The sequence below is a fragment of the Phalacrocorax aristotelis genome, chromosome 1, assembly GCF_949628215.1.
Source record: "Phalacrocorax aristotelis chromosome 1, bGulAri2.1, whole genome shotgun sequence".
Classification (NCBI taxonomy): Eukaryota; Metazoa; Chordata; class Aves; order Suliformes; family Phalacrocoracidae; genus Phalacrocorax; species Phalacrocorax aristotelis.
The window spans coordinates 44,659,750-44,686,627 of record NC_134276.1 but is presented as its reverse complement, the minus strand read 5'-3'; the positions used below and the strand labels follow the sequence as shown (position 1 = coordinate 44,686,627).

The 26,878-nt window shown below is 35.3% G+C and overlaps 1 protein-coding gene across 8 annotated transcripts in view; it reads left to right on the top strand.

Moving 5' to 3' along the window:
- The window catches only part of DACH1 (dachshund family transcription factor 1), a 362,299-nt gene that overhangs the window by 128,351 nt on the left and 207,070 nt on the right, over positions 1 to 26,878 (top strand). For all 8 annotated transcript variants that reach the window (XM_075088190.1, XM_075088180.1, XM_075088153.1 and 5 more), the window contains exon 2: positions 24,369 to 24,484. In XM_075088190.1, coding sequence (XP_074944291.1) covers positions 24,369 to 24,484 — 116 coding nt within the window. The remainder of the gene's footprint in view (positions 1 to 24,368; positions 24,485 to 26,878) is intronic.

Here is a 26,878-nt window from a genome sequence, read left to right as displayed (position 1 = left end):
TGAGCCCTCTCATCTTCCTTCAATCCTTTCCAAGCTCCAGAAGCACGTGTTTGATGAAGATGAGGGGAAAGCTGGCCTTTGTGCACAGCTTCAGTAACTAAGAAGCTCCCTGATTACAGACACATCATATAACTCATGCTGTACTACAGCCTTCCAGCTGTTTGGTCAATGTGAATACTCACATCAGTAAAAGCAGAATTACTAGACCTTATTGGTGTGTAGAATATTCCACGAATTGGTGCAAAATGTAATCAGAACAAGTAGAGTTCAAACATGTATCAAAAAAATCAGCTAGCAGTCCTGGTGGGGTGTTTTTTGGTTTTGTTTTGTTTTTTTTTTTTTTAATTTAAAACAATATAAATAAGCTGTAATTACTTTAAGCACATAGAAATAAAATTCATACTGCAGAAGTGGATCCAAATAACAAAACCAAAGCCCTCAGTCTTGTGAAAATGCTCCAGAAATTCTCCTCTTCAACCTACTGCACTGGTGAAAATTTCAGGTGCTGTCTAAAAGGGAGACCAGCACTTTCAGTGCAGTCAGTTGCGTAGAATGGAAAGGTCTGTGGAGGTCTGATACGTACCTTTCTATGCAAGTAAACACTGATAAACAGCACATATGCCGAAGTGTTAGGTCAGAAGGTTTGAAGCATTTGTTGAGTAATCAAAATGTAGTAATTATACATGCAATTTGGTGTTTTTAACGGCTCTTGACTTGCCTACATCATATAGGACTTGGTTGGCGCCAGGTAGGCTTGGCAACAGCTCTGAAAGGTATGAGTCATGGGAATAGTTGGCAGATCCCAGAGATACTAGCACGTATCTGAGAAGAAAAAAAGTTCTTGACCTCTTTCAAACAAAGCAGAGGGAATGTAAATATCAAAAGTTCTAACAGTTCCAGCCCCTTTGCTATCCAGTTTTGGTATACTTTCAATTTCACGACTGATGGATTACCTGCTTGTTCAATAGCCTTCTAAACTGAAAGTAAAGATCATTAAAAATCAGAATACATCAGTGACAATGCTAAGGTAATTGTTGTTTTGTGATGTCATGGTGGGTTGTATTACCCATTGTGAGTATCTCTAGCCAGTACCATATCACAATTTAGTTTTGAGATTCACTTTAAACAGAAGATTTATAACTTTATTGTAGAGCAGACTGATGTACAGAGACTGGAAGCTGCTATGCAACTGCCATTGGCAAGACAGAAAATTTTTCTCACCACGCTGCTGCTGCTCTAGGCAATATAGGGATACCTTCTATGATTCACTTAGAAAATGTTATGAAACATAACCTTAGAAGATGTATTCACAAATACCTACAAATGAAGTTGCAGGGACGTGAAAAAATATTTCTGTCTTCTTGTAACTGTTGTTTCAAAGCAGACGAAACAATAATTGAGCAAAAGGGATTTCAAAAAATCTATATCCAGAGCACTTCAATACAAAATTACAATGTAGTACTGCTTACCTCATCTGTTTCTAATTCATGTTTACTTAACTATTTTCTAAATTTCTCTCACCCTAATATTGGGTCAGAAGCTTCCTTGAACCTACAGCCGTGTTAATTAAGAATTTGATGTGAGATTTATGCACTGTTCTTTTACAATCATTGCCTCACAACCAGCGATGAAAATAAGGCGTAGTAGAAAGACTAATTTTAAAAATTTTGTATTCATGGGACAGAGTGCGGTCAACCAAGTTTTGTATAAAATTTTGAATACAAATTGTTACTCTGTGAAGAAAGAGCTTGATTTCAGAGTTTTGGAAGAACACCTATATTACCAGAATGAGTACCAAAAAAATACTTACTTTTGTAGTCCTATGGTAGAGAGGCTTCAACAGACTAAAGATATGTTAGTTTCTTATACTCAACTTATACTTCTGATACTCAATTTGTATTGTCGGATCATGGCTGCTTCAGTTTACCTCTATCCATATGAATTTCTTAAATTTTCTCATGAGCAGAAGAAAATATCTATTAAATATCCTTTAGGTTAGGTGCAGATTTATTATGATTGAATAGAAACATTAAAAAAGAGCCATCCTATGCAAACGTGTATGAAGATACTGTGCCCTCAATTTTTAAATAGATACCCCTTTGGTTAATGGGGAGCTTTGCTTTAGAATTATTGGTATAATACAGCTCACTCAGGTCCACTTAATCGATTTGGCCATGATAACTGAACTTTTTTAAAAAATGAATTTTCTTTATTGTTTTGAAAAATGTATGAAGAATGCATTTGGTGCTTTGCATATGTGGTGCTTTCTATATATACTACAAGATGCTGACAGGGTAATGATAAATTTGCTTCTGGCATTGAGGGCTGTATCTTGAGGTGACTTTTCCTCTTTGGCTCTTTATTCACATAATGCCATTAGTATTGTTTGTTACAATGTAGGATATTTATAACAGGAAGCATCTGTGGAGCAGTAGTAAAGAATAGTTTTCATAAAGCAGTTTTACATTATCCTTCTACCAGTATCTGATAACAGTCACATTTATCTGGGTGTAGGAACGTTCTGACAGGTGTAAGGGATAACTGATTGATATAAACTCACTACTGCATGAAAATGAACCTTTTGATAAAGACATCTTAGTTAGAACTGATAAGTAAAGTACAGAGAACATAACTGTCTGCTATTATGTATCATTTTATTACCTTTATGTTGATCTTGATCTTTTAAATGGATAGTAAAGCATTGACAAAAGATGACTGAATATAGACATTTGTATAATGTACCTTTAGCGGGAGCATAATCTTTAGATCAAGGACAACTTAACAGGCAGAGAGCTCATAATTCATTAAAATAGAGACACTATCTAGTTCATAACATGGAAAACTTAAACAATGCGGTATTCTAAGGATTCAAAATTAATACTTTTTCGATTTCTTTAAAATATAACTCTATTTAGATTTTGATGGATTGAGAGGCAGATGAAAACATTGGCTAAAAATTAAAAATAGTTAAGAAATTTATTTCCTGTTTTATCAGTTCCCAGAGCTTTTATGGGCATATGCATGTTAACATCTCTCTGATACTAAGTTTTGAGCAGATGGATGCCATGAAAATTATTACTTCATTTAATAAGATAGAAATAAAAGTGTTACTCCACTTCTGTGTTTTCTGTGAACATGCTCTGAATCTAATTCTTAATAATGCAGTATATAATACAGTATTCTGGTATTTTAAAGAAGAAAAGAAATAGAAATCTGTAATAGTCTGAAAACCTATAGAATCTAGAGACCGTTGATTATGAAATACCATCTTACAGCAGCATGTTGTTGGAGTAGTGGAATAAACATCAGGAACTTATTTAGTTTCATATAGAAAGAGGGTCAATAAAAATAGCTGAGAAAATTCTAATTAATAAGAAAACGTAATAGACCAAAGCACAGAGAAGGTAGGTAGACACCCATAGAATTTTATCATGTTAGATATTATATCAAAAAGTTTGTGTAAATGTATGTAGTCAGACAACATTGATTTATGCTTATTGAGTAAAAAAATATAGGAAATCCAGTCCTCTGTGCTTTAATTAGAGTCTTTTTGGTATTCAGTATTTGTGATTTACTAAATCTTTCAGTGAAACATATTTTCTTCTTGTGTCTGAGGCTAGAACTGTAACTGCTCAGTACAACTAAGGTGAAAAAGGGAATGTCAGAATCTAAAAATTAGTAATAATTTGTGCTGTTTCTTAACCACTTTTGATAGTTTTTTCAACTTTATTTAAAAAAATAAACTGGAGAGGAAAAAAAAACATTTGCCATTGTAGGTCTTTACGAATGTTACATGATTATTTTAAAATAGTAAAAGTTCAATGTTACGTTTGCGTAGATGAATGTATATGTGAATGTCATGTTTACTGTCAGCTCATTAGAACCTGCTAAATTGCATGAGATGTGGTAAACTCATTCTTTCTTTTACTGTGTTTTTATTTTAAATAAAAAATAAGAGGAGGGTGGTTTCACGGAACGTACTCTTGATCTGAGATTCACCCTTTCAACTATACAGTGAAAGTGGCCTCTTAAATCGCTGGTAGAACCTTAGCATTTTATTTTTAATCAAAGAGATTTTGTGTCCCAAATTTAAAGGAATTTATGCACATGATTAAGCAATTTCTTGAATGAGGGCCTTCATTTTTACCAGGAGGATTTTTCACATGAACAGTAGCTTGTGCTGTGTAATTAAAACACGTTATCAGATTTAGCTTAATTAATGTTAAAACAAAACAAATGCTTGATGCCTCCTTCAAGGACATTAAAAAAAATGCTTTCCTGCTATTCTTGATTTGTCATGTTGTGCCAATGTTGAAAATGAATGAATTATGTTACTTGCCGTAGTGACAGATTCTTTTACCTGAAATGTTGTTCTGCATATAGAACTTGTCTGAAATCAGTTGTTCATACGCTGGAGAAGTCCATGTACATCTTGTATGCAAATTATTATTTTTTAATCTGTTTATGAATACAGCAGGGTTGAGGTAACAGAGGTCTGAAAAAATCAACATTGCATTATCTTTGTTTTCGTAGGGTTAAGTTAAAACTTTCAGAGCATGCTAATATTAATTGTGGTTAATTTTCCATATTTTTATGGCAACTGAAAAAGAGGGGGGCGCGGAGTTGCCTCTTCAAAAAACATACCATGTCTGTGCAAGATGGTATGTCAGCATGTCTGTTAAATTTTCACGTTTAAGAAATGGCTGTATGATCCACCTCATGTGACTCCTACCTTGTCTTCTCCAGAGGCCAATAGTAAAATTTCCCTTGCATCAAATAGCAGGAGAACTATGTGACTGTATAGATTGTTCAGCAGTCTTTGAAACATACCAGCATAGGGCATAACTCACATTATTTCTTCTCTGAGATCTTGATCCTTCTAAGGCATGTTTAGTATTTGTGTGTTGGTTTAGTATTTATGTTCTGAGCCCAGTAGCACTGATAACATAATATTGTAATTTTTAATTATTTTTTTTTTAAAAATCCAAGGGGAACCATGTTGATAAACTCAGTTTTTCACATCACAGAAAGGATCATCCCCATTGGTGATACATGTAGACACAATAAAGAGGCTGAAGTCTAAGTAAGAAAACAGCTGCATTTCTGTTGCATTTGACATCATGGACCCTTTAATTAAGGACTGAGACTCACCAGATACAGGGGTAGAGGACTTTGACATACATATCTGTTAATCTGGCACCTTCCATGAAAACTTAAATTTTCTGCTAAAAATGGAAGTTTAAAACACAAAACAGAAAAGAACTAAGACCCAAATTAACTGTTTACTGGAGACAGTGTTTTTGAATTTTCAGAATGGAATTAATCTTTTTGAAATAATTTCTTCTAGAAAGGCACAGAATCATGGTTTGAAACAGTACTGATCCACACTTCTGTAGCACATCTTAACATTAGAGTACCGGCACATTTTAAAAGTGAAATTTAAAGAGAAAAAAAGGAAAAAAAAAAAAGGAAAATCCTGTAAAAGTATAAATGAGAAGCAAACCAAAACTAAACCACACAGCTGACATTTTAGAATTGTTTAGTGGAATTGCATCCTAGCACAGGCTGATTGGAATAAATGAACCTCTCCTGACCATTGACTCTCAGTGTCTTAGAAACTGAATTCTGGAAGCATAACATGTATTAGCTTTGGTGGTTTTTTTTTTTTTTTTTTTTTTTTTTTTTTTTTTGTTTTTTTTTTTTTTTTTGATATTTACAGGTCTTGGCAATATCTGAGAGACCTTGTTTTCATTTCTGGTCACCACCTCAGCAAACTAATCAATGAGGCATGAACTGCTATCTGCAGAGAAAGAAATGAAAAATAAACCAGAGATAATCCTTCAGTTAAAAGGTTATTCTGTGCGATAAAAGCTATTTTGTTAATTTATTTACTTACTGGTACAGTGAGATAAAGTGAGGGAACAATTAGGGAATTCTAGTTGAAAGGATTTAAAAGGGCAATGACGACTTAATATTTTAGGTTATTTGATTGACAATATAGTTACACAGATTTCTTAAACTAAAAAAAAATAGTTTTCAGTGAGCCAAAATTCTGTTTGGTTCAATTATTATTTTCTGCTTTTTCTATCAATCATGTCTTCATGCTCACAAATATTAGTTTTAAGCTATATTTTATTTTTATATGGTAATTTGGTTGAACTAGGATAAGAAGTTGTTTGGTTTTATACAGTATCTGCAGTAATAATTATTTCCATATTTTATCCCTATTTTTCATATTTCCTGTTCTTCATAATGTACTAAGATGCATAAAACTTTGTTGGTTTTGACCTATATGAAATCTGGGAGAGGATATTTGTAGTTTGCAGACTATTATATATTAGTTAATTTGGTTTATTGAAACTAATTTTTCCCAGTGGTTTGGGTTTTTTAATTTCTTTTTAAAATGTATTTATAAAATCTTCCCAGTGTGCAAGTCTGTTATTGTGGGATGCAATTCTGTTTGGTTCCAAACAATATTTTAATAAAACAAATGTTTCGCCTATACATTGCTACCCATTCACTAATATTTTGAGAAGCAGAGGTACAAAGGGATATCTGTCTTTCTCCAAGTCTGTCAGGAGGGTTTGACCTTTGCCTGGGAAACAGTGAGCAACCCCTTCACCTTTTGGAAGTGCACAAGGCTCTGTAGCATCCTGAACATGCAGGATAATCCACCTTTGAGAGATCAAACCTGCAGTTGTTGATACTTTACAACTTCTATAATTTTACAGGACTGAGGACTCTCATTGCCAAGAAATGTTCTGTTTCTCTTTTGGATCTTCATCGTTTCCTCTGCGTGAGGATTGGTCTTGTCTTTTTTATTCTACTTGGAGAGTTGTTTTTCAGTCTGTTATTCTTTCTCCCACTTCCATTTTCATGAAGTCCATTTTTTTCCAGAACCATTAAATTTACAGCTTTTTTTCCTAGCATGGGAAAGAAAAATACTATATGTTGCTCAGTTCTATCATCTCTAATTTCTTTTAAGTGATAGACATTGACCAAGGTCTTGCAAGTCAGAAGCACTTTTTGCAGAGATGGATATCATCTGCAGACTATCAGGGGTATGATACAATTCCCACAAAAATCAAAGGGAGTCTTTCATTTGTTTATAAAGAAAAGGCCTCATGCCCATTGTTGCCAAGAGTGGCACTGTAGCAATGCTGGAAGGGTATCAAGCAAGTCCTCTTTCATGCCAAATCCAAGCAGTGGAGATTCTAATAAATTCCTGTGCAACCTTTGCTCCACGGTACAACACAGAGGCTCTTTCATGGCCCTGAGCTTGTGCTTCCAAGGGGAGCATTTCGGTTTTCTTCCTCTCTTTGCTCACTGCCTCCACCTCGTGGAACTGGCTCACCTGCCATGCGTTACAATTTTCTGAAGAATTGGTAAACTCAGAAGAGGCCGATCAGTTGAGATAGATAGGTTCAGCTTGGCTAGTTGGATGTAGAAATGAATTATTAAAAATCAGTCAAGATAATTTAGAATTTCTGAAAAAAAAAGGGGCAAAAGTGGGCAGCTGGAGAAAAAAGTGCTAAACCGCGCTTAGAGGAAGAAAGTTATTATAGATGAAGGCTGGGAAACTGCAATGAAATGGGTATCTTCCAACCTAGTAGTCACTGGCTGCATTTCACAAAGCATCTCTTCTCACTCCTCCCTCCTCCATAAAGCCTTTTTGTTTCCTGCTTAAAACCTGTGTGTTTAATAGCCTAAATATTCATATTTACGTTAGCACCATTGTGTGTTATGTGCTTTCCAAATACACTAGACCAGAAGCTGTTCTGAAGGACTGCTGTCTGACACGTCCAGACAAACAGGACACTAAAAGAAGATACTGCTGGTATGCGTGTATGCTCAAGATACTAATATGTAACATTTACACCGCAGTAATAAACTACCAAATTCGGGTCTCATTTTGGTGGTTTATGTTGTACCTCGTGCAATACAGGATTGCCCCTGTATATTGTGACTTTATTAGAGGAAGATTCATACGCACATGCAGAGTAGAGAAGCACAAAAACTGAAGGCTAATTTGGGTTAAGTGTTGGCCAGGGATGTGATTGCTGCTGCTGCTGCTGCAAGCCAGCATAAGCTTTAACAGGTTCTAATTTTTGAACGAGTTTAAGCGAAATCCCTTTCTTGGCTAGATTTTGCATTTTTCTTGTGCTTAGAGTGGTCACACACTGAACTTGATTGTAACCCAAAGAAAATTAAGTTCCTATATGTAATTATTGTGAAAGATGTGTTACATGATCAGAGCATGTGTACTGAGGGTCTGCAGTCTCAGTGGTCACCACTTTCTTTAAGAACATGGTAACAGAAGAGAATAAATATGAGGTAGAGGTGGAGACCCTCCGCTCTCCCATTGCAACAACTTAGTGGTCAAAGTGGGATGTGGGGGACCCACTGAGCAGCAGTAAGGTTGTCTGTCCAAGAAAATGCAACAAGTTGGTCAGCAAGAAGACTAATATTACAAATAGGCTATGCTTAACTCTGGGGTAGGATACTCTCCATCCCTGTTGAAGCTATTCAGGTACGTGGACGGGAGTGAAAGATTTCTCAGACAAGAGAAAAAAATGAGTGTGAGTCTGTGTCATGACGACAAGGGCATTCATCTATAAGGAGAAAAACTTGAGTGCTAATCTGTGCTTAAATAATATTTTAACGTAAACTAAGCAATATCGGTAGAGCGCAGCCAGAAATTCTCCTCCCAGATGAATGGTCCTACTAATGTTATATCTATTCTGATTAGTCCTACTAATGTTACATTTTTTTCTCTCTCTGTGTAGTTTAGTAGGTCTCTCAGTCTCTTCTTCAGTCTTAACATTATTATCCTGACCTGCCTACAGGGTGATGAATAGTTTTCTTTTTAAGAAAGCAGAGTTCTATCCCTCTGCTTTGACTGAGAAAGTCTTTCTGTCTGCATATTTCACATTCTGGATAAGTAGTCTATACTTTCGACTATTGTATACAAGTTAGTGACTGCTCCTTTTTCTGTAGTAGCTGTGTTAAAGGTGAGAACTGTAGCTGCCTAACAGTGAGGCGACTAGGGTCTCCATATAACTGCTGTAGCCACAAACACATCCCAGAAGTGATTCATATCATCTTAACATGGAGGACTTAAAAGAGATGGGGATGAATGAGTCTTGGAGGATGTGTCTCAGTCTCCGGAGAGACATCATAAATAACTGACTTTGACTGAATACTTACTTCTGGAAAATTTGGAGTAGTTTAAATTAATATTCCCTCTTAAAATTTTTTTTTAAAAACCCAATGCCTGTAATGAAAAAATTTGTGAAACGATTAAAATATGTTGTAATGAAATGTTTACTATTTAAAGATTGACTTCTTCATAACTTCAAAATATATTTTACTTGCGTTTTGCCTGGATACCTAAGTCTAGAAGTGAGCTATTCAGCTTCCAAAAAATAACTGTAAATTTGAAACATCATCACAGTCTTTCCAGAACTGATGGGAAATGGTGCCACATCTAATACATTATTTATCAAGCTACGATTGCAGGAATAACAAATATCTTAATTAGTGGTATTAATCAATTATGCCTTCATACATTAGTTGCCTGTAGTCCTGTAGAAGAAAAAAAAAAAAGTTTCTTCTGTTATTCTACCTTTTAAAAATGTAGTTATCATGCTCTCCTTCTTTCAAGCATTTAGAACAAAGTCCCGATAATTTAATTACATGCCTCATTCAAATGCAGGTTCATATGAACCTGTAATGGCTCAAATCATCTGTTTACTAATAATTCATCCAATAGTGCTTTTTTTTTTGAAAAGAGAGGGGAAGGGAGAACCTTATCTGCAATTTCACTTTGGTACAGTATTATAATTATAAAAGAATAACAATATAGTTGTACAGTCTGCCATTTAGTTCAATGTTTTGCGTGCATTTAAGCTATTGAATTAATCTCACTTTTAAACAATAGAATATAATACTTTAATAGCTTGCCTTTGCACTGGCTTTGTGGGATGCTGAAATTAGTATTATAATGCACTGTGTATAGTTTCTGCTGAATCTGATTGCTTTAGCAGCAGTCGGTTTGATAGTATCAGGTTCCAGCTTGCATTGCTGGGTCAACATGGACCCAGGCCATTAAAGGAGAAAGGTTCAGGGAAAGTTCATTTCTATTGTTTTACCATGGTTACAAAACAGAAAAAAAAAGGAGAAATCCTGCATTTGTAACATATTGCTTCCTTGGGCCCTGAAGGTAGTATGATCTTTTTCTCCTCTTAAATTGAACACAGAAATATAAACCGTGTGATTATCTGTAATGTAAACAGAAGAATATTTTCTGATCACTTTTAAAGTAAAACACAGATGTTCTGCATTGACTGCTGATGTCATTAAACAAAATGTTTGTATTCATTTAATTTGATCTCCCAAACTGTTAGCATTTAAATTTGTTACTAGGTCAATAGAAAAATTAAAACTTCATACCGGCTGTTATAGTAGTGACTTTTGTTTACATAATTTTCACTTTAATTAACTCACAGTAAGCCTGTTGAAATAAGTATGTTTGCTTTTTCTTTAAAATATAACCTGTCCATTGAAGCATTTTCTTTTTGTTGTGGTCATAAAATAAGGAAACATTTTCATGAAAAAGCATGATCTTAAATGTCATCATATGTGTTCAACAATTATGGCAAAGTTGTAAAACACTTGTGAAATACCATTATGAAAGGGTTTAAATCTTAAGATAAACATGTTCATTACATATATAAGAAAAAAGAGAGAAAGGATAAATGCCTTTTCGCAGCGTTAGTATGTTTTACATGTGAGCTGTTGAAGAAAGCTAATTCCACAGCGGTGAGTACTTCAATCAAAGAGGTAAATCGTGTAATGGGTGCAATATAGAATGAAATTTGCTATCTGTACCAGTATGAAGAAATTCTGTAACGCATAAGGTTGAATAAACATTCTCTTAATGGAAAGATTTGCATGAAATTTGACTGAACTCTGAAGGTTGTGACACAGCATAATCTTGAACAATATGTTTTTATTTATAAAGGCCTTTATGTACAGTTCCCATAAGCCTCTCTTTAGATAAGTGAAGCTATTTGTAGATCTGACTGTTACACAAGTCAAAGAGATAATGGCATTCAAGACAATGTTAGTTATGGAAACTAGCTTACAAGGGTGACTGTATATTTGTTATTTTCCAGAGTTGCCTGCCTCTATTATTATTAAATGTGATCTCATTAAGAAAAGCAAATTTCACATAAGCTAAGCTGGGCCAGGATGAATGTGTGTTTTAATTTAAGATCTTTGGGGAACATGCAGATAATATTGTTGACTTAGTATGTGTCATTAATCTTCCAAGACGGTGGTGCAAGGCACATGCTCTTAGGGTTTGTCTACCCAAAGAGGTTTACAAGAGAGGTCTGTGGTCGTTCGAAAGAGTCATCTCACTATCCATTGCTATTGACTGAATTGACGTTTGAGTCTTAGCAATAACATTGTGGAAAGGAAAAAAAAGAAAAAGGGAAAATATTTGAATGTTTGGCATATGTGAGAGTCGGGAAACTTTATAGGGTGCAAATGAGTACTAAATAAACTCTATTACCCTTTGTTTACCCTTGACTACACTTCTAGGATTGATATCCATTAGGAAATGACATCTGTTTTATCAATTGACTATGGTGCTCATTTTGTTTCTTAAATGATTGTATTAATGTAACTGTGCCCTGCTAATCACCTGCAGGGACTGCAGTCTGTATGTATGCCTACTACACAGACAGATATACACACACATATGCACATACATATGTACGTGTGTGCGTATGTAGATATCCTAATGATCAGCGTTATAGATCACGGTTCTGACATGATGGGTAGGCTGGAGACACTCATCTTTCACCATTTAGTACTTGGTGAAAGAGTCACAGAAGTTAGAGTTGACCTATTTACATTCTATGCATTTCTGTAGCTCATGTGAGTGGTCTCACAACCCAGTGGGAGAGAAGATGGCAGTCAGTACTTACTAAAGATGATGAAGTCTAGATAGATTACTCCTTTGCTTTAAGGAGTTTTGGGACCACAATGCCTGTTGCCTTGGGAATAACAGCCTAGAGACTCCTGTGTGTGGAGAGTGTGCTACACTATATGGTGTATTTATGCATATATGTGCGCATGTGTGTGTATATATATACACACACACTAAGACACATATATTTCACATAAAGTTATTGTGTGAGAGAGAGAATGCTTTTGCAAGAACTAAATCTCTTATGTCCAGGAGTCCAAGGCATGTCTTGTCATTATATTTTTCCTAAGCCATTGGATAAATTGGAACAGATGACTGCTTTACTGTTCTGCTTGCCTGACAGTGTATCTGAGCCTCTATACTTGGAAGCTACTGCTTAAAAACTGTAAAGCTTTTATCTTTTTTAAAACAGAGTATAGTGAAAAAAACTCTTAATTACAATCATATTATATTTTGCCACTTTATTCAGTTCTATTAAACCAGATTGTAACTGATATCCAAGTCAAGAACTTGAAGGTCACTGTGACCTTCAGCCAAGCACGTAACCAAGCATGTTTCTGGACAGGATAATTTCTATTTTGATTCCTGTACTGTAAAAGGGATAGTATTCTGCTGATTTTATTTTCCCCTAAGAACTTGATCCATTGATCCATTACCACAGAAACCTGCCCAGTTCTGCTAGAAGTACTGATTCACAGCATAGAAGGCATATTGTTTGGTCGAGTAGGTGTTTCTTTGATACCAGCATCAGTACTGGAGTGAAGCTTGAAACTGCAAAAGCTAATACATAACCTCTCAAGCAAATATATCACATCTTGGAGAAAATTTTAGCGTTGGTGAAAATGTCCCTCTTAGTTTGACCTGTACCAGTTTGACCAGTGTTTACAACACCTCATATTCAGAGATCATTAGCCAGAACAAAATCAGGAGAAAAAACTTTTGGATTAGTTTAGTTGATGATTTTGGATGATTTTTCATTTCTAAGCCCTTAACTTGCATGTGGCATAACATTTTCAGAGCTTTTTCCGCATGCGAGCAAGACAGTGATAGAAAAGTAAATTTTTATTCGTGAGAAAATAGAACAGAAACTGAGGAACTCAGGTTTTGAAGGTAAGGCTTTCAGAAAAGTAGAAAATATGAAGATTTAAAATATAATTGTGCGTTGATGCCTGCTTTAACTCTTGTCTAACTTGACTCTGGGCATGGAAAGAAAATGTGTTTGTAATTATTATGATTAATTTGTATTTCATTATCATCTTAATGCTCAGTCAGGATTTGAGCTTGTTGTGCTATGAGCTATATGGACAGAGCCAAAAGATCGTTCTTTGTACATGTTATATATGGAGCTGTTCCAGGCATGGAGTATGCCAATCAAACATCATATGGATGTATATACTGGCCAGCTGTAGATTACCCCAGGAGAGTGTGCTGCAAGTCTGTGATGCCATTTTGACCCTCTTGAAAGTCGTGCTCCTATAAGATATTATCTTATTGGAAATTTTGTCATACGTGTCCCATGCCGCTGAAGATAGGAAGTTCATAAAAGGAAGGATGAATTGAATTGGAGGTACTTAACGAGAATTCATAATGAGAATGCATTTACAACCATGAAAATTAAGTGACTAGTTTGGTCTTTGATTTTGGGGGTTCTGTATTTTGGCTAATGTGAGATGTTTTTGAGAAACACACTTAGATCTTTTCAGACCTAGTAGAGCAGTAATTTAAATTAATTTCAAAGTGTAATATCTTTCTTTCATAATGTGCTTTGGAGAGCAAGTGTAAGTTTTCCAGTCACAGAGTAAATACAGAGCAGATCCGTGGTTAGGCATGTTAAATTACATATTAAAATAAACTTTTCAGTAATTGGTTTCTCTCTTTCTGTAAAATAGATCCTTTGTTATCTTCCTGTGAAGCTTCACTTAAATGGAATTACCAGAATTACACAGAAATATAAATAATAATAAAATCTTACCAGAAGTAGATACATTTGTCAGCTCTGTTATCTAAAGACATACTACTTGTACTACTTAACAGAAATGACTGATTAACTTTTCAGTGTTTCCCTAGGATAACACATTAGTAGCAGACTGTTACTTCTGATAGGGCAAACTTTACATAAGATAGTTACGGGACAGCTTTGGGCACTGGCTGTATTTCAGACCTGCAAATAAGATATCTACAAACACCAAGTAAAGGGTTATGGTGTTATATTTTACAATATCACTAGATTAGATCCTGTGTAGCTTGATAGCAATGCATGAATGACTTTTAAGTTGTTGAAAGGATAACAAATAAAAGCATCTTTGGTTGGATTACTTTAATATTTTCACTTGAACCCGTAGTACTATCCATTTTTTTTTTTATTTACTTTTTTTTAGTACTTAAGAGTCTTTGGTATTCTGTATTGTCCAAATTACTGTAGTACTACTGCTCAGGAGGGAAGGCTGTGCTACTATTCATGTGGTTATAGATGCTGCTCTGCAAAGAAACTGGGAGGTTGAATTTTGGCGCTTGTTTCAGTTCCTTGCGTTGCACAAGGGAAATAAAATGTAAATTTACTTGACAGTGTTCCATAGTAGAGTATAAAGGTCAAGCAAGGCTACATCTAGACTTACAAGGTTGGTACGCTGTAACCCACTTGGGAACTCAGTTTCACAAATGAGATTTTGGGGGACTGGGTACCCAGATCAGGGATTTTTCCTGGAATATACTATAATTTATTTTTTCCCAATGAGTTCACATTTTGCAGTGTTTTGGAAGTAAAGTACAACTAGAGTACACACAAGGATTTACTAATTAAAGGGTACTTACAAGGGTAATCCACCCTCTTGTATCTTTTGGTCCACATGGAGTTTAAGGGACGAGCATTGTGCTGGGTGTTGCGCAAACTCATTGCTACACTAACAGCCGGTTTCTGTCCCAAACAATTCGAAGTCTGAATGACAGACATGAAAGTAACGATGTGCATACTCATTAACTTTTAGTTTAGGGCTTGCTTACTGATACCAGATAGAACTGCACTCGGTCAGAGAGTAGACTCTTCTTACCAGTGTTACTGGCGCAGTGCTACCCAACGTAAATATATCACTTTGACCCTAGATATCGTCTCCTCAAAGAAACCTGTCATTTGAATGCTCAGTAATCATCTAGTAGATTAATAGATTTGTATTTATACATATATGCAAATATAAGCTACCTTATTTAAAGGTTTAAATTCTTGATTTCAATGGATACTGCATTGTTACTATCAATCTGGGCTGCATCAGCTGTGCAGTTGCAGCTATACAGGCTAATGGAGAGTCTTTTCAATATTTCATATCACTACTGTTACTCTCAAACGTACAATAAAAGTAACTTTTAAGCTTTTATTTAGGTGGTTCCAGCAATTCTTTGGGAGTGTACAGTTAATGAGTGTGGGTTTTCAGAATTAAAAATAAGGTGAATAAAGGGCAGTGAACATTAACCACAGTCTCTGGCAGAAGCTAGAATAAAATTTTTCATTTTGAGTATAGAGTTTTTTAAAGGCCAAAGGGTTTAAGATACAGGCAGCTTCATTAAAAAGGTGACAGTTCACTTGTTTCAGCATTTCATGTGAAGAATTGTGGCCAATTAAGTGATGAATGCATTCAGATATTACAGTGGATACACTTACATGATAGAACTCCATTATCAACTGTTATGAATAAGAATAGTATATGAATTAACATACTGCCAGGAGATCCAGAGTATTTTCACAAAATACTTACCTTGAATAGTACAATTTTTTTTTTTCTTTCTTACTTGAGCTTAAATCAGCATTGAAATGTTTACGTATCTTTAATTTAGCACAGGCAGTAATGAACACCAACTCTGTGACCCCTTAAGCAACGGTGCGCTTGTTTATTATGTAGGTGTTTTTTCTTGTTGCGTTTCTGTTCCTTTTTTTCCGTGGAGCTCAAAATGACAGCTGCTGCCCAGTGTGTACTACTGGAAAACAAATCAGATGTTATTTTTCTAAACGAGTTAAACAAGAATTTCTTAAACAAAGTTATTCACTTACGTATGTATGGTTATATATATCTGTTCAAAAGAGGAGTGTGCTATTATACGGCCTAATTCTGCTTTGAGTCTAATTGGTTATTTGTACGTGCAATTATCTGATTTATGTTCACAAATTTGTAATTACATGTGCAAGTTATATGCAGAGATGAATGCAGATGGCTAGAAAACAAGCCTTGAAGCAGGACTGTTCATTCCAACTAAAGTTCATACATTTAAATCATTGTTTCAGGCCATCTGCAGACTCTAACAGACATAACCACATCAGTTACACTTGTTTCACATTAGGAATCATCTCAGCAACTTGAAGTAGAAACTTTTTTTTAAAAATGAAAGCTTAAAATTCTTTTAGATTGTGTCATTTATGGATCAAACCTGACTTTCTGGCCTATTAGCTCCATGCTTGACATTTTTATAACATACATAGTAGATGTTGTTTTGAGGGGATGTTTTTAGAATTAAAAGCCTAAGAAAAGATGAAAACAGTTGGGAAAAAACCAGGCTTTGCATCTGTTATAGTTTGGGGTTTCATGTGGGTGAATAACACTGTTAGAAGGAATCATTTAGCTTGCATATTGAAATTATGGGTGCGGTTTATGCTGTAAAGTTGAGTGAAATGGGAAAGACATCTGTTATAACTTGACAGAAAGAGCATTTGTGGGAAGCATGCACTTTAGATCGCTGCATTTTGTACACTTCTTTTGTAGTTGGAAGAACTGCTCTGAAAAGACAGCAGTGTAAATAGAGGAAATAATTATGATTTTGCAAGGTTTTCTTGCTGCTATTCCCAATATTCCTAAATAACTTCCTTCAGGATCTCCAGGTCTGTGATTTCCATACTTCTATTGGATATTCTCAGTACTCTTTCTGAAGCAATATTTATATCAAGTAGAAATGTGTCAATACGGTTTGAATTTATGCATGAGTTCTGTTTGATAATTGCATTTCATTGTTCATTCAAAGTTATTTTCTACTCCAGCTTGTATGATTGTCATCATCAGAGGCTTGTGTTTCACAGTTATTACATAATCATGAGAGCCAACATACTTCCATGTTTTAAGAACTTCCAGGCAGATCTAGTGTTTCAGCTAATTAGATGAAGCAGTGAACTTTTTGGCTTAATTTACTTCTGACATCATAATTATGCCACCCAACAGAATTAGATTAATTTTTTATCTGTTTTTCACTTTCCAATAGATGACTTACAGATCTCAATTTCATTAAGGGAACAGTCACATTTCAGTAATATTTTAAACCTATGTACAATCACAGCTGTATTCAAATCTGGTACTGTAATTTACTGCAGTAACACTCAGATTTCCAACTGATTTTATTTCCTGTCTTGCCCTTTGGGTCTTTCATATATTCAAGTAGTATAGTCAGTCAAGCAGAATCTTTTCCTTAGATTCTTTGATTGTGTTTGTAGTGGGACTTTGAGCATCAGGTAAGAGCTGACAGGTGTTGCTGTAATATATATTCGGTATACTCCTGCGCTTATGTACCTTGTGTCTTGTACTCTTGTGTCGAGAATATTCCTGATCTTGCTGGAAAGTGGAGTGATTTGGGCTGAGGAAGATGGAAATGGCATGATGCTTACACGATTGGTCTGTCAGAGATACAAAGATACGATTCAACAAGGTCTTCTCTAAGCTTAGTAGCCTAGTACTAACCAGTCCTCATGTATTACTGCCATAAATGGCTTTGGGATGGGATATGGAGTGCAATATATTTTCTTCAATCTAGCTTAATTATTTGGACCACTGATAAACTGGTACTGCCTTTCTGACCAAATATCAATTTTTGGCCATTTTGGTTTAAAAATAGCAGTGAAGCGGTCTGTTACTGAAATGAGGTAATATTTTATCAGTTTGCTTTCTCCACTGCCCACTTCTACACTACAACACAAACTAATTCTTTTAAAGATCATTCCTATACTTCTTTGTGAAGATTTTAAAACAGATATTTTTATTTATCAGCATTGTTTGCTGTCTCAGTAACTCCTTCTAATATATCATGAATCCAGCACTAATTGTGTGAGAACGTTTTCTGTTTAACTGTGAGAAGAAAAATAAATTTAAGGTAATTGCACTGAGAGTTTTATTGTTTTATATGACTGCTGCAAGTAAAAAGGACATGGTGTGATTTCTAATGTTTGTTTTACTAACTGCCAAAATAGATATATACCCAGTCTTAGAACTACATTCATTTGCTTTGTTCTTGAGTGGGAGTAGAAGGGGAAAACTCAAAATAGTAAAGTGTTTAAGGTTCAGATCAATGTACCTTGTCATTTTTTTGCCTTTAAAATGCTAGTTCAGTGCATGAGAAATATTATGAAGGTTACCTTGGCAAGCAAGTGTTTTCCAACCAAAGGAATTAAATTACACAAAAGGTTTAGTCAGTCTTCCTAGACCTTATTTTTCAGAATTGACACACCCTTGGCTCAAGTCTTACTAGTGTGAAGGCTGCACGTAGGACACTGAGAGCAGCACGGAAGCTATCCCAAAACCAGAAGTACCACATATATACCATGGGGGAAGAGTTGGCTCCAGGTTGTCACGGGGCATCCCTGCCTTAGCGTTAAGTAGCCTTCGGGTAGACTGTGACATCCTCAGCCCTGTTGCAGTGGCCACCATATGGCGAGCCACTGCAAAACCTCTTTCACTGGCTGTTCACCTAAATTTCATTCCACCAGCTCCTTTGAGGTCAAAAAATTCTGTGTCAGGCTTTGAAGCACTGAGGGGAGGTAGAACAACTGAGAAGTGAAGCCTAGATTTCCAATATGTACCTAAATGAGATGCATAAATGCTGATGTAGCTAAAATTGATATTGATATTCAAAGCTGTTCTAAGCAGTTCTAAGAACATAAAAAATACATTAAATAAATACACCAAATGCTTGTTACAGATTTGCTGGCTATCGCCTCCGGAGTGTAATTCTCCCCACCACCTCCCAATATTACTGATTATAAAACTGCCTGGACAATGGCAGCTTCACTGCATCATGTTTGCTCAGTTCCAGATGAGGACAGTATTTCCGTGCACTAAACTTGCTCACAGACAAGGTTAAAAATAAAACTGTAAATGTAGAAAACCAGCCCTGTAAATAATCAGTTTTGGCTGGAAAGGCAGTTTGCCTTCTTACGACTGGTCAGAGTTGCTGTTTTCTTTAGGGATCTTTCATGTATTGATTAAAAATAATTTTAAAGAGTGAAACTTTGTTCGTCTAGAGTTAATTTTGCACAATTACTCCTCAAAGTCAGGACTTTGCAAGGATAAATTACAGCATTATCTCATCTGTGCTGCACACTCTTTTTGTTTCATTTTGTATGTTTTGCCGTGCAATCATTCATCTATAAAGTGCTAGTAATGTACTCCGAGAGGTATGTACTACTCGTGAAGAGTTTCAGTTGTTTTGGAACCAATATCTTCCTTGGTGATCAGATCTTTAACAGAAATCAGTGGGTCTACATGTCTAAGGCTTTCAAGGATGAGACCCTTAAATTTTAAAGCCATGGCTGTTTCTGTCCAATAGTGAAAAGAGCTGAACAAAAAGTCCGCTTGCTTTTAAAGCTTGCAGATAAACCTGTTCCTATTCTTCCTTTACCTCTTTCCCCATGATTGTGCAGGACCTAATCTTCTGCTGATTGATCTGCTCTTAATTGTTTTGTACTATCAAAGTGATCTCTAGGAGCAAGCTGATAACTTTGATAATACAATTGGAGGTGTGTAAAACTTTAAAAGTCTAATCAAAGCACGACATTTTAGCTGATAATAACCACTGATTCTTCCATTTTTTATTCTTTAATTCAGCCATCTGTTGTTGTCTAGATTCAGTAACACAGGAAGGATGTAAGACTAATATATGTTGATCAAAAGACCAAAAAAGAACTACTTCAGAGAACTTGCTGTATTTTAGGACAGTATACTTTCAGTTGCTTCTCATGTTTGTACCTTTCATGCCAGTCACAGTGCAGAAGACATACATACCCTTTCCTTCAAAGATGAAAATGCTAGAGCCATAGTATTCCTTGAAGTATTTGTGAAAGTTGAAGGGATGAAATACATTTCTGACGAAAACCCAATAGATTTATTTTCAGTGGTTCTGGAATGTGTTCTGAATGTCTAATTAGCTGATGCTAATGAAGAAAATATTTGCCTCCCCTTTTGAGAGTTTAAAGAGTCACCAATCTGCACCTTTAGTTCCTCTCTCACTTAATTGGATATTGTAATTGTAAATCATGATGATTGTCTACAAACACAAAGCTCAGTTGTCAGTGCAAAAGTCTTCTAAACGCTGAAAAACGCCTGCAAATTTTGATACAAAGCTTACATAAGCCTGTATAAGGCAGATGAGTTTTGAGGGAGCTAAATGTGTTTAGGTGCTTCATTTTAAAAACTGAGTACTGAGTGAGTGGTACGTGGTCCTGCAGGAAGCTTTCATTTTCTTCTTCAACATATGTTAAGATATCTCACACATGAAAACTTAAGTTTTAGAGAGGGAAAAAAGTCTAATGTATTTATATTTCTAAAAGCAGAAAGAGTGACAATGTTTTTCTTACGTCTCCTTTTTAATGGGTAGACAAGGAACTGGTAACTTCCCTTTGACTTCTCAGTTCTTTAAAACAGTGAATCATTGCGACCTCCTTGAGTCTTTGTTGAAATTGTCTAATTCCTGCTCTTTCTAATTTAATCTTCAAAGAATGAAACAGTAGAGAGGAAGGCCAGCTATGACTTCCAGATGTAGGTCTGTTTCTTCTAGCATCTTCTTGTGGAGTCCCAAAAGACTCCTTGACTTCTCCGTACTCTGACCCTAAGTATTCACAAGACTTATGTTGGCTTTTTGGGTTTTGGCACTTCAGCCTGTTTATCTTATCTCTAAAATATCCAAACTGTAGTCATCTTCAAAATCAAAATGGGTCAGCTTTGAGTAGTTTACCCATTGAGATGTTATCATTACCTTAAGAAGTCAAATATGTCTTCAAAAGAAGAAGTGTTGTTCGTCCAATGATTTTATTCAAATAAAAGACAAAATCTTAAAATATCTTTTACATCTCTATAAAAGCTTATAGATAAAATCTAAATTTGAGTAAAAAGAGTTATCAGCATTTTTAAAATTATTTTTGTGTCTCAGTGACATCAACTAGAAAAATAACCTACATTGCTCTGTCATTTAAATATATGTTTTGCATAACAAATCAATTCAAACCTGTTGAAATTATATTTTATTTTCATACTGGAGACAAATACTGATTTTGATACAAAATAGGACTGTGTGTACTTTGAAGCAGGCTTCATATCTTGGAATGAAAGCAAACTTGTCCTAATGAGAAAATAAGCAGGTCTTTACTATACACAACTTTAGGAAAAACACTAACAAAATGATTCATTAAGCTATTTTTATAATTCTGTTTATGATAGTTAAACTCATTTGCTATGTTTTAATGTTTTTTTTAAGATTTTATATATATAGCAATAAAAATGATAATGAGCTACAAAACAACATTCAAGTTTTCAAACAGAAACAAAGTTAGTTTTTTAAATTGATTTTTACATACCATTTTTTTCCACAACTTTGGTAATGATTCATGCAAAGTTGTTGCAACTCTTACAGTTTGAAAACAGATCTTATAAAATGGTAGTATTTCAAGTTAGGAATTTGGTTAATGAAGCAAGTACATAATATAAATAACAAATTAAGACAATTATTGTTACTTAATCAGTTACTGGGGACAATCAGTGTGTGCTTATTTTAACCAATCAGAGATTTACTCATTTTAATTGTGTATTGCATAGTCTGCTGTTTCTCTAAATCAGATCTTCCAGACTTTAAGAAATAATTCTTACATTTGTTTTTATGCCTTGTCATAGGGAACAAACATTTCTTAAATAGATAAAGGCCTTTTCGTAGTAAACTGGAGTTAGTGCTTTGTAACGTAAAAAATCCATCAGGCTAAAAGGTTTACTTCTCAGAAATGTCATTTAAATATTGTTAGTTGGATATGAACTGGGAGCCTAGGACTTAATGAAAACACTTATTTGGTAAAGTTTGGGATAAATCATGTGGTAGAGTTGGATTACTGAGCTTATTTACGGCCTTGAGTGTGGCAGCCCTTTTGTATAGAGTAGCACTATCAACTTGATTGTAGGAGGTGACCAAAGGAAGAGTTTTGCCTTGGCTATTTCAATATCACTCACCTATAATTTGCTAGTGATCTTTGTTTATAGATTTGGTCCATGGGTGTCTTCTCTTAGGCTTTTAAGAGGGGTGGTTTATTCCTCAAAATCAAAGACAAAAGCATTCAGACTTCACCGTGGCTATATTTGGTAGTAAGCATTAATTCATCAAAGAGAATCTTTGCAGGAGTGAACTTGTTTTTTAAAGACTTGGAAGTAAGTCATTGGTAGTTTGTGCCTTATGCCATGGCACCCTGCTTGTGTTTTTTATGCTGTTATCAGAGCCTTCCATACTCATATCACAGCAGTGATTTGATAACAGTGCATCATCATAGGTATTTAAATTAAGCCATTAAAGTTTTCTTACATAGTAGCATTTTTTTGGTGGGTGAATATATTAGAAACACTTCATTTAAATCAGATCATTTTTTGTCTATAATGTTTTTATCAGTTTTATGTGTATTCATGGTATGTTTATTTTTATTGTAAATCACAAAGGGAATTTCAAAGAAAGACGGAAAACACTTAATTGGGTTCTGTGAGCTGGAATAAGATAATATTCTCTTTCTACACCTGTTTTTTCTTGTAGTTGTGAACATGCAACGATTTTGTTTGTATTAAAGAAAATCAAAAATCCCAAACCAATCAAAGAAATTATCAAGCTTATAATTTTAATAATGACCTCAGCTCAGGACATTAAGTTGGGAATTAATGATCAGTTAAGGTTAATGACTCAACGCCTTGAGTCATTAAGCTCCAAGAAAATGCCCTGTACTTTGATTGTTTTTGGTTTATTAAAGGTAGGTTGTAGAAGTTGCAAAAAAAGGGTATTTCCAAACACAAGGGGAACAACTGTGAACGGAAAACAGAGGTATTTTATTAGCTGTCTCCTGCAGGCGCAGCATAGCTAAAAATGCCATTATGCTTGATGAGAGTTTTGTTAGTGTGACGACATAAGGAGCAAAACCTTTCATAGCCACCTTTCTTTTCTTTCTTGTTTTGAAAGAAATTAAGAACCTCTAATGTTTGGCAAAGCATAGGTTAACACTGCAGTGTTAGAACCAGACATCACCTTCTTCTGTGAAGTTATTCCAAAATGTTCCCTAAATAAGCAGTTATAGGATGTTGGAATAGTACTATGCTATGATCCGTACATAAGAATACAAGCCTTTTGGATATGCATTGTATGTAGCAGGTACATATTTGCATGTAAGTGGGTAATAAGTATTTTCATTGTAATCCGTATCTAATTTGTATGCTACTTACACAGTCCAGGAGATGGAAAGTTGTGTATGTGAGCATTTAACAGACAAGGATTGCTTAAACCTGAAGCCCTTTATTTTTCCATGCTGGACAGATGTAAGCTGCTATGGTGGCAGTTGCTCAACAATATCTTACAAATAATTCTGAGTCTTTTCTGACATAAAGTTGTATATTTAAAGTAAGGTGCCTTAGTGAGATTTTAACTTTAAATAGAATAAGGGTTAAATGATAACTTGACTTATCTTTTAAATGACAAAAAATAAAGAAATTGCAAGACCTTTTCACACATTAGATATGTATTGTCATTTATCATCTAGATATCAGGCTAGCAGTGCAAAGTAATAAAACATATCATCGAAAAATGTGCTATAGGTCTGAATCACTCTTTCATTCCACCTCCCAGCTAACTGTAGTATTAAATCAAACAAGCAGAACATTTCCTTAGGCAGCCATTGCCTTTTAATTTCCTGAAGAACCTTAAAATATCATTCATTACAAGTACTACACATATTTGGTTTTTAAAAGTCTCATAAATCAATAGCAGGCTGACTGTAATAATTATTACAAGTTAGTGCATAATTTTCGTGCTGAAGGCTGCATGCAGAACTTTAGCATATGCAAACGAGGCAATTCAAACTGTGTATAGATATTAATATGAAGAAGCAGGTAACGAGGTGCAGGCTATGAATTATGCATCAAGAGCGGCTGATCTTCAATGAGGAAAATGAATTCAGCATGTAATCTAATTAGTGATGGAAGTCTATTACATCTAACTGCAAAAGCAACCGTCCTTGAAACAAATTTATTTACAGTCCATGTTACCACTTGAAACAACTTTGAAATGATATGTAAGACAACAGCTTAATTGTAAAAATTTTTTTGTTTGTTTGTTTCAGTTCTAGACCTGGAAGGCCTCCTAAGAGGACTCAAAGTGTCACCTCCCCAGAGAATTCTCATATCATGCCACATTCTGTCCCAGGCCTAATGTCTCCTGGAATCATCCCGCCAACAGGTAGGATTGTTAGAAGCACCTTCACGCGGGCAATCTTTTGAATTCATGGCTTATATCCACTTGTTAATAAATTACCAGTCTGGGAAACCAGCACCCAAATATCACCAAGGTATTCCTGTAATGTAACATTATTGCTACATAAATGTGTTATGTGTAATGGAAATTGTGGCAGCTCAGTACTTTAAAATACAAATATCTGAGCAAATAATAATCCTTTACAATTTTCCCCCCTCTTCTTTTTCTTTATAAACAAAAAACCTTTCAAAGCATGAATTACCTGTCATTAGACAATAATCTCCCTATTCAATTTTAATAGATCAGATATCTTCTGATTTTTTGCTGCTTTGCTTGATTAGATAATGTCATCATGAATATAGTTGCCTGAAGAAACCGAGTTAGTTAAAATAACTCCATGCTGCACACACGTCTTCCTTAATTTTTCATCCTGAAATTCTATTTTTGATATGTCTCCTGAGGCCTTATACTAATATAAAGTCCTGTAACAATCTGTTTCTTAAACTACTGTTTTCTTTCAAAAGTTACTATAACATCTCCTGGCAGTGACTTGCTCGTAGACATAGTTAAATTAAGAAAGGCAGTGTTGCAGAAAGGAGATGAACAGAGCCACCTGAAGATGGAGGAACCCAAGAGTCAGGCTGTTCATGGTGGTGCTACATTCTGTCTCTTCATATTACAGATGAGTTAAATTCTCCCACTTGCTTCAGCAAAGCTCACCTGAGCTTCCACTTCTTCCCCAGTTGTTCCCCAGTTGTTTGCACAGCTCGGTCTATAGCACTGATTTTCTCTAAGGCAAAGGAAATATAATAAACTAGGCAGATCCAAATAGAGACAAAGACCGCTGGGTCTTGGAGAGCGGATAGATGGGTGGATGTTTGAGTATGTGCCCATGGTCACATGCCTGTTTAAGTACGAGCATGATCCTTGGCATGGTTTTGGTCATAGCCAACTAACAATCTCAAAAAAATTGCACAGTTCAGGAAATACCGCATGCCAGAAACTGTTGGCAGGTTGGATGCAAGTGTCTTGTCTGGAGGAGGGAGGAAAGTGAAGAGAGTTTAGCTCTGTAGACAAAAGTGGAGCCATGTCTCTTGGCCGTAGGCTAAAGAGCTGCTTTACATAGTGAGATAGACACATAGCCAGCAATGTTTTATTAGGAATTTACAGCTTTTCAAAAGCCTGAAGATCAAGAGGAGTGGCAAACTGAAGAAAAGCCAGACAACTAAGGTTGGTAAGAGAGAGTTACAAAGTAAGCAGAGGGAAGGAGGGATGAGTCTGAGAGCGCAGACATGCATGGGAGGGTGTCAGGCAAGTAGGACTCTCAGAGGTAGACCGGGCTGGTGTGACCAGCAAAAAAAGAAAAAAAAAAAAAATTTTTTTTTGATACAATATCATATACAATAGGAATTACAGGATAAAATCTAGTAAAGGAAATACGGTTGGTGCAATTAGATGCAACATGAGAATAATAGAAAGGGTCTATGTGGGGAAAGAAGGAAAGATTTTATAGGGCAGAAGGATTCCTGTTTGTGAGGGAGAGATCAAAAACTGCAGAAGCAAAGGGAAATTATTTGGGGGAAGTAAGGTAGGAAAATATCAAAGAAAAAAATGCATGTGAAAAGTAGAAAAGGGATGACATGAAAGAAGTCAGAGTCAAATAAGCAAGCCAAAAAGAGGGAGGCAGTAAAAAAAACCTTGTCAACAGTATCGTTCACAGTTTTGTGTAACAGTGAATACGTAAGAGATCACCTCTTGATATAATATTTTCTGGGTTTTTTTTGCATTTTTTTATTCTAAGAAAGCAGCTTAAAACCACAACTAATGGCTCAAGTATCCGATTCCTCTTAGTCCTTTAAAGTTAGTCGTAACGAGTTAATGATAAAAATATACAATACTGAAAACGCATATCCAATTTCTTCGAATGTAAGCCCACAAACCAGATGTAGACCTTTTCAAAATGATGATTAAAAAAAGAAGAAAATAATTCAAAATTAAAGGAAATAGGCATATGTAAGATTATAATTAATTGAATCCTTTTAGGATGGTAATACTTTGTGAGTCTCTTGCAAAAGAGGAAAGGTTTAGATGAAATCGCTGTTAAGTTTGAACTGGTTTCACATGACTTACCACAACAGAATGGGTGAGCATGGTTTTTTCCCATTGTGTGGTGTTGAGTGTCAAACAGCGCAAAAAATGCACACGCTGACACTGTTAGCAGCAAGCTCTGGGACATAGTGTTCCACGGAGCATGGCTCAGCAAAGGTAAGCAACATCATGACAGCAGTGCTACATGACAGTCATTCCAGCATTGTATAGACAGGCAAGTATAAAAATAGGCTGATAATCTGATCTTGTGAGTTCAAATCAATGAACATT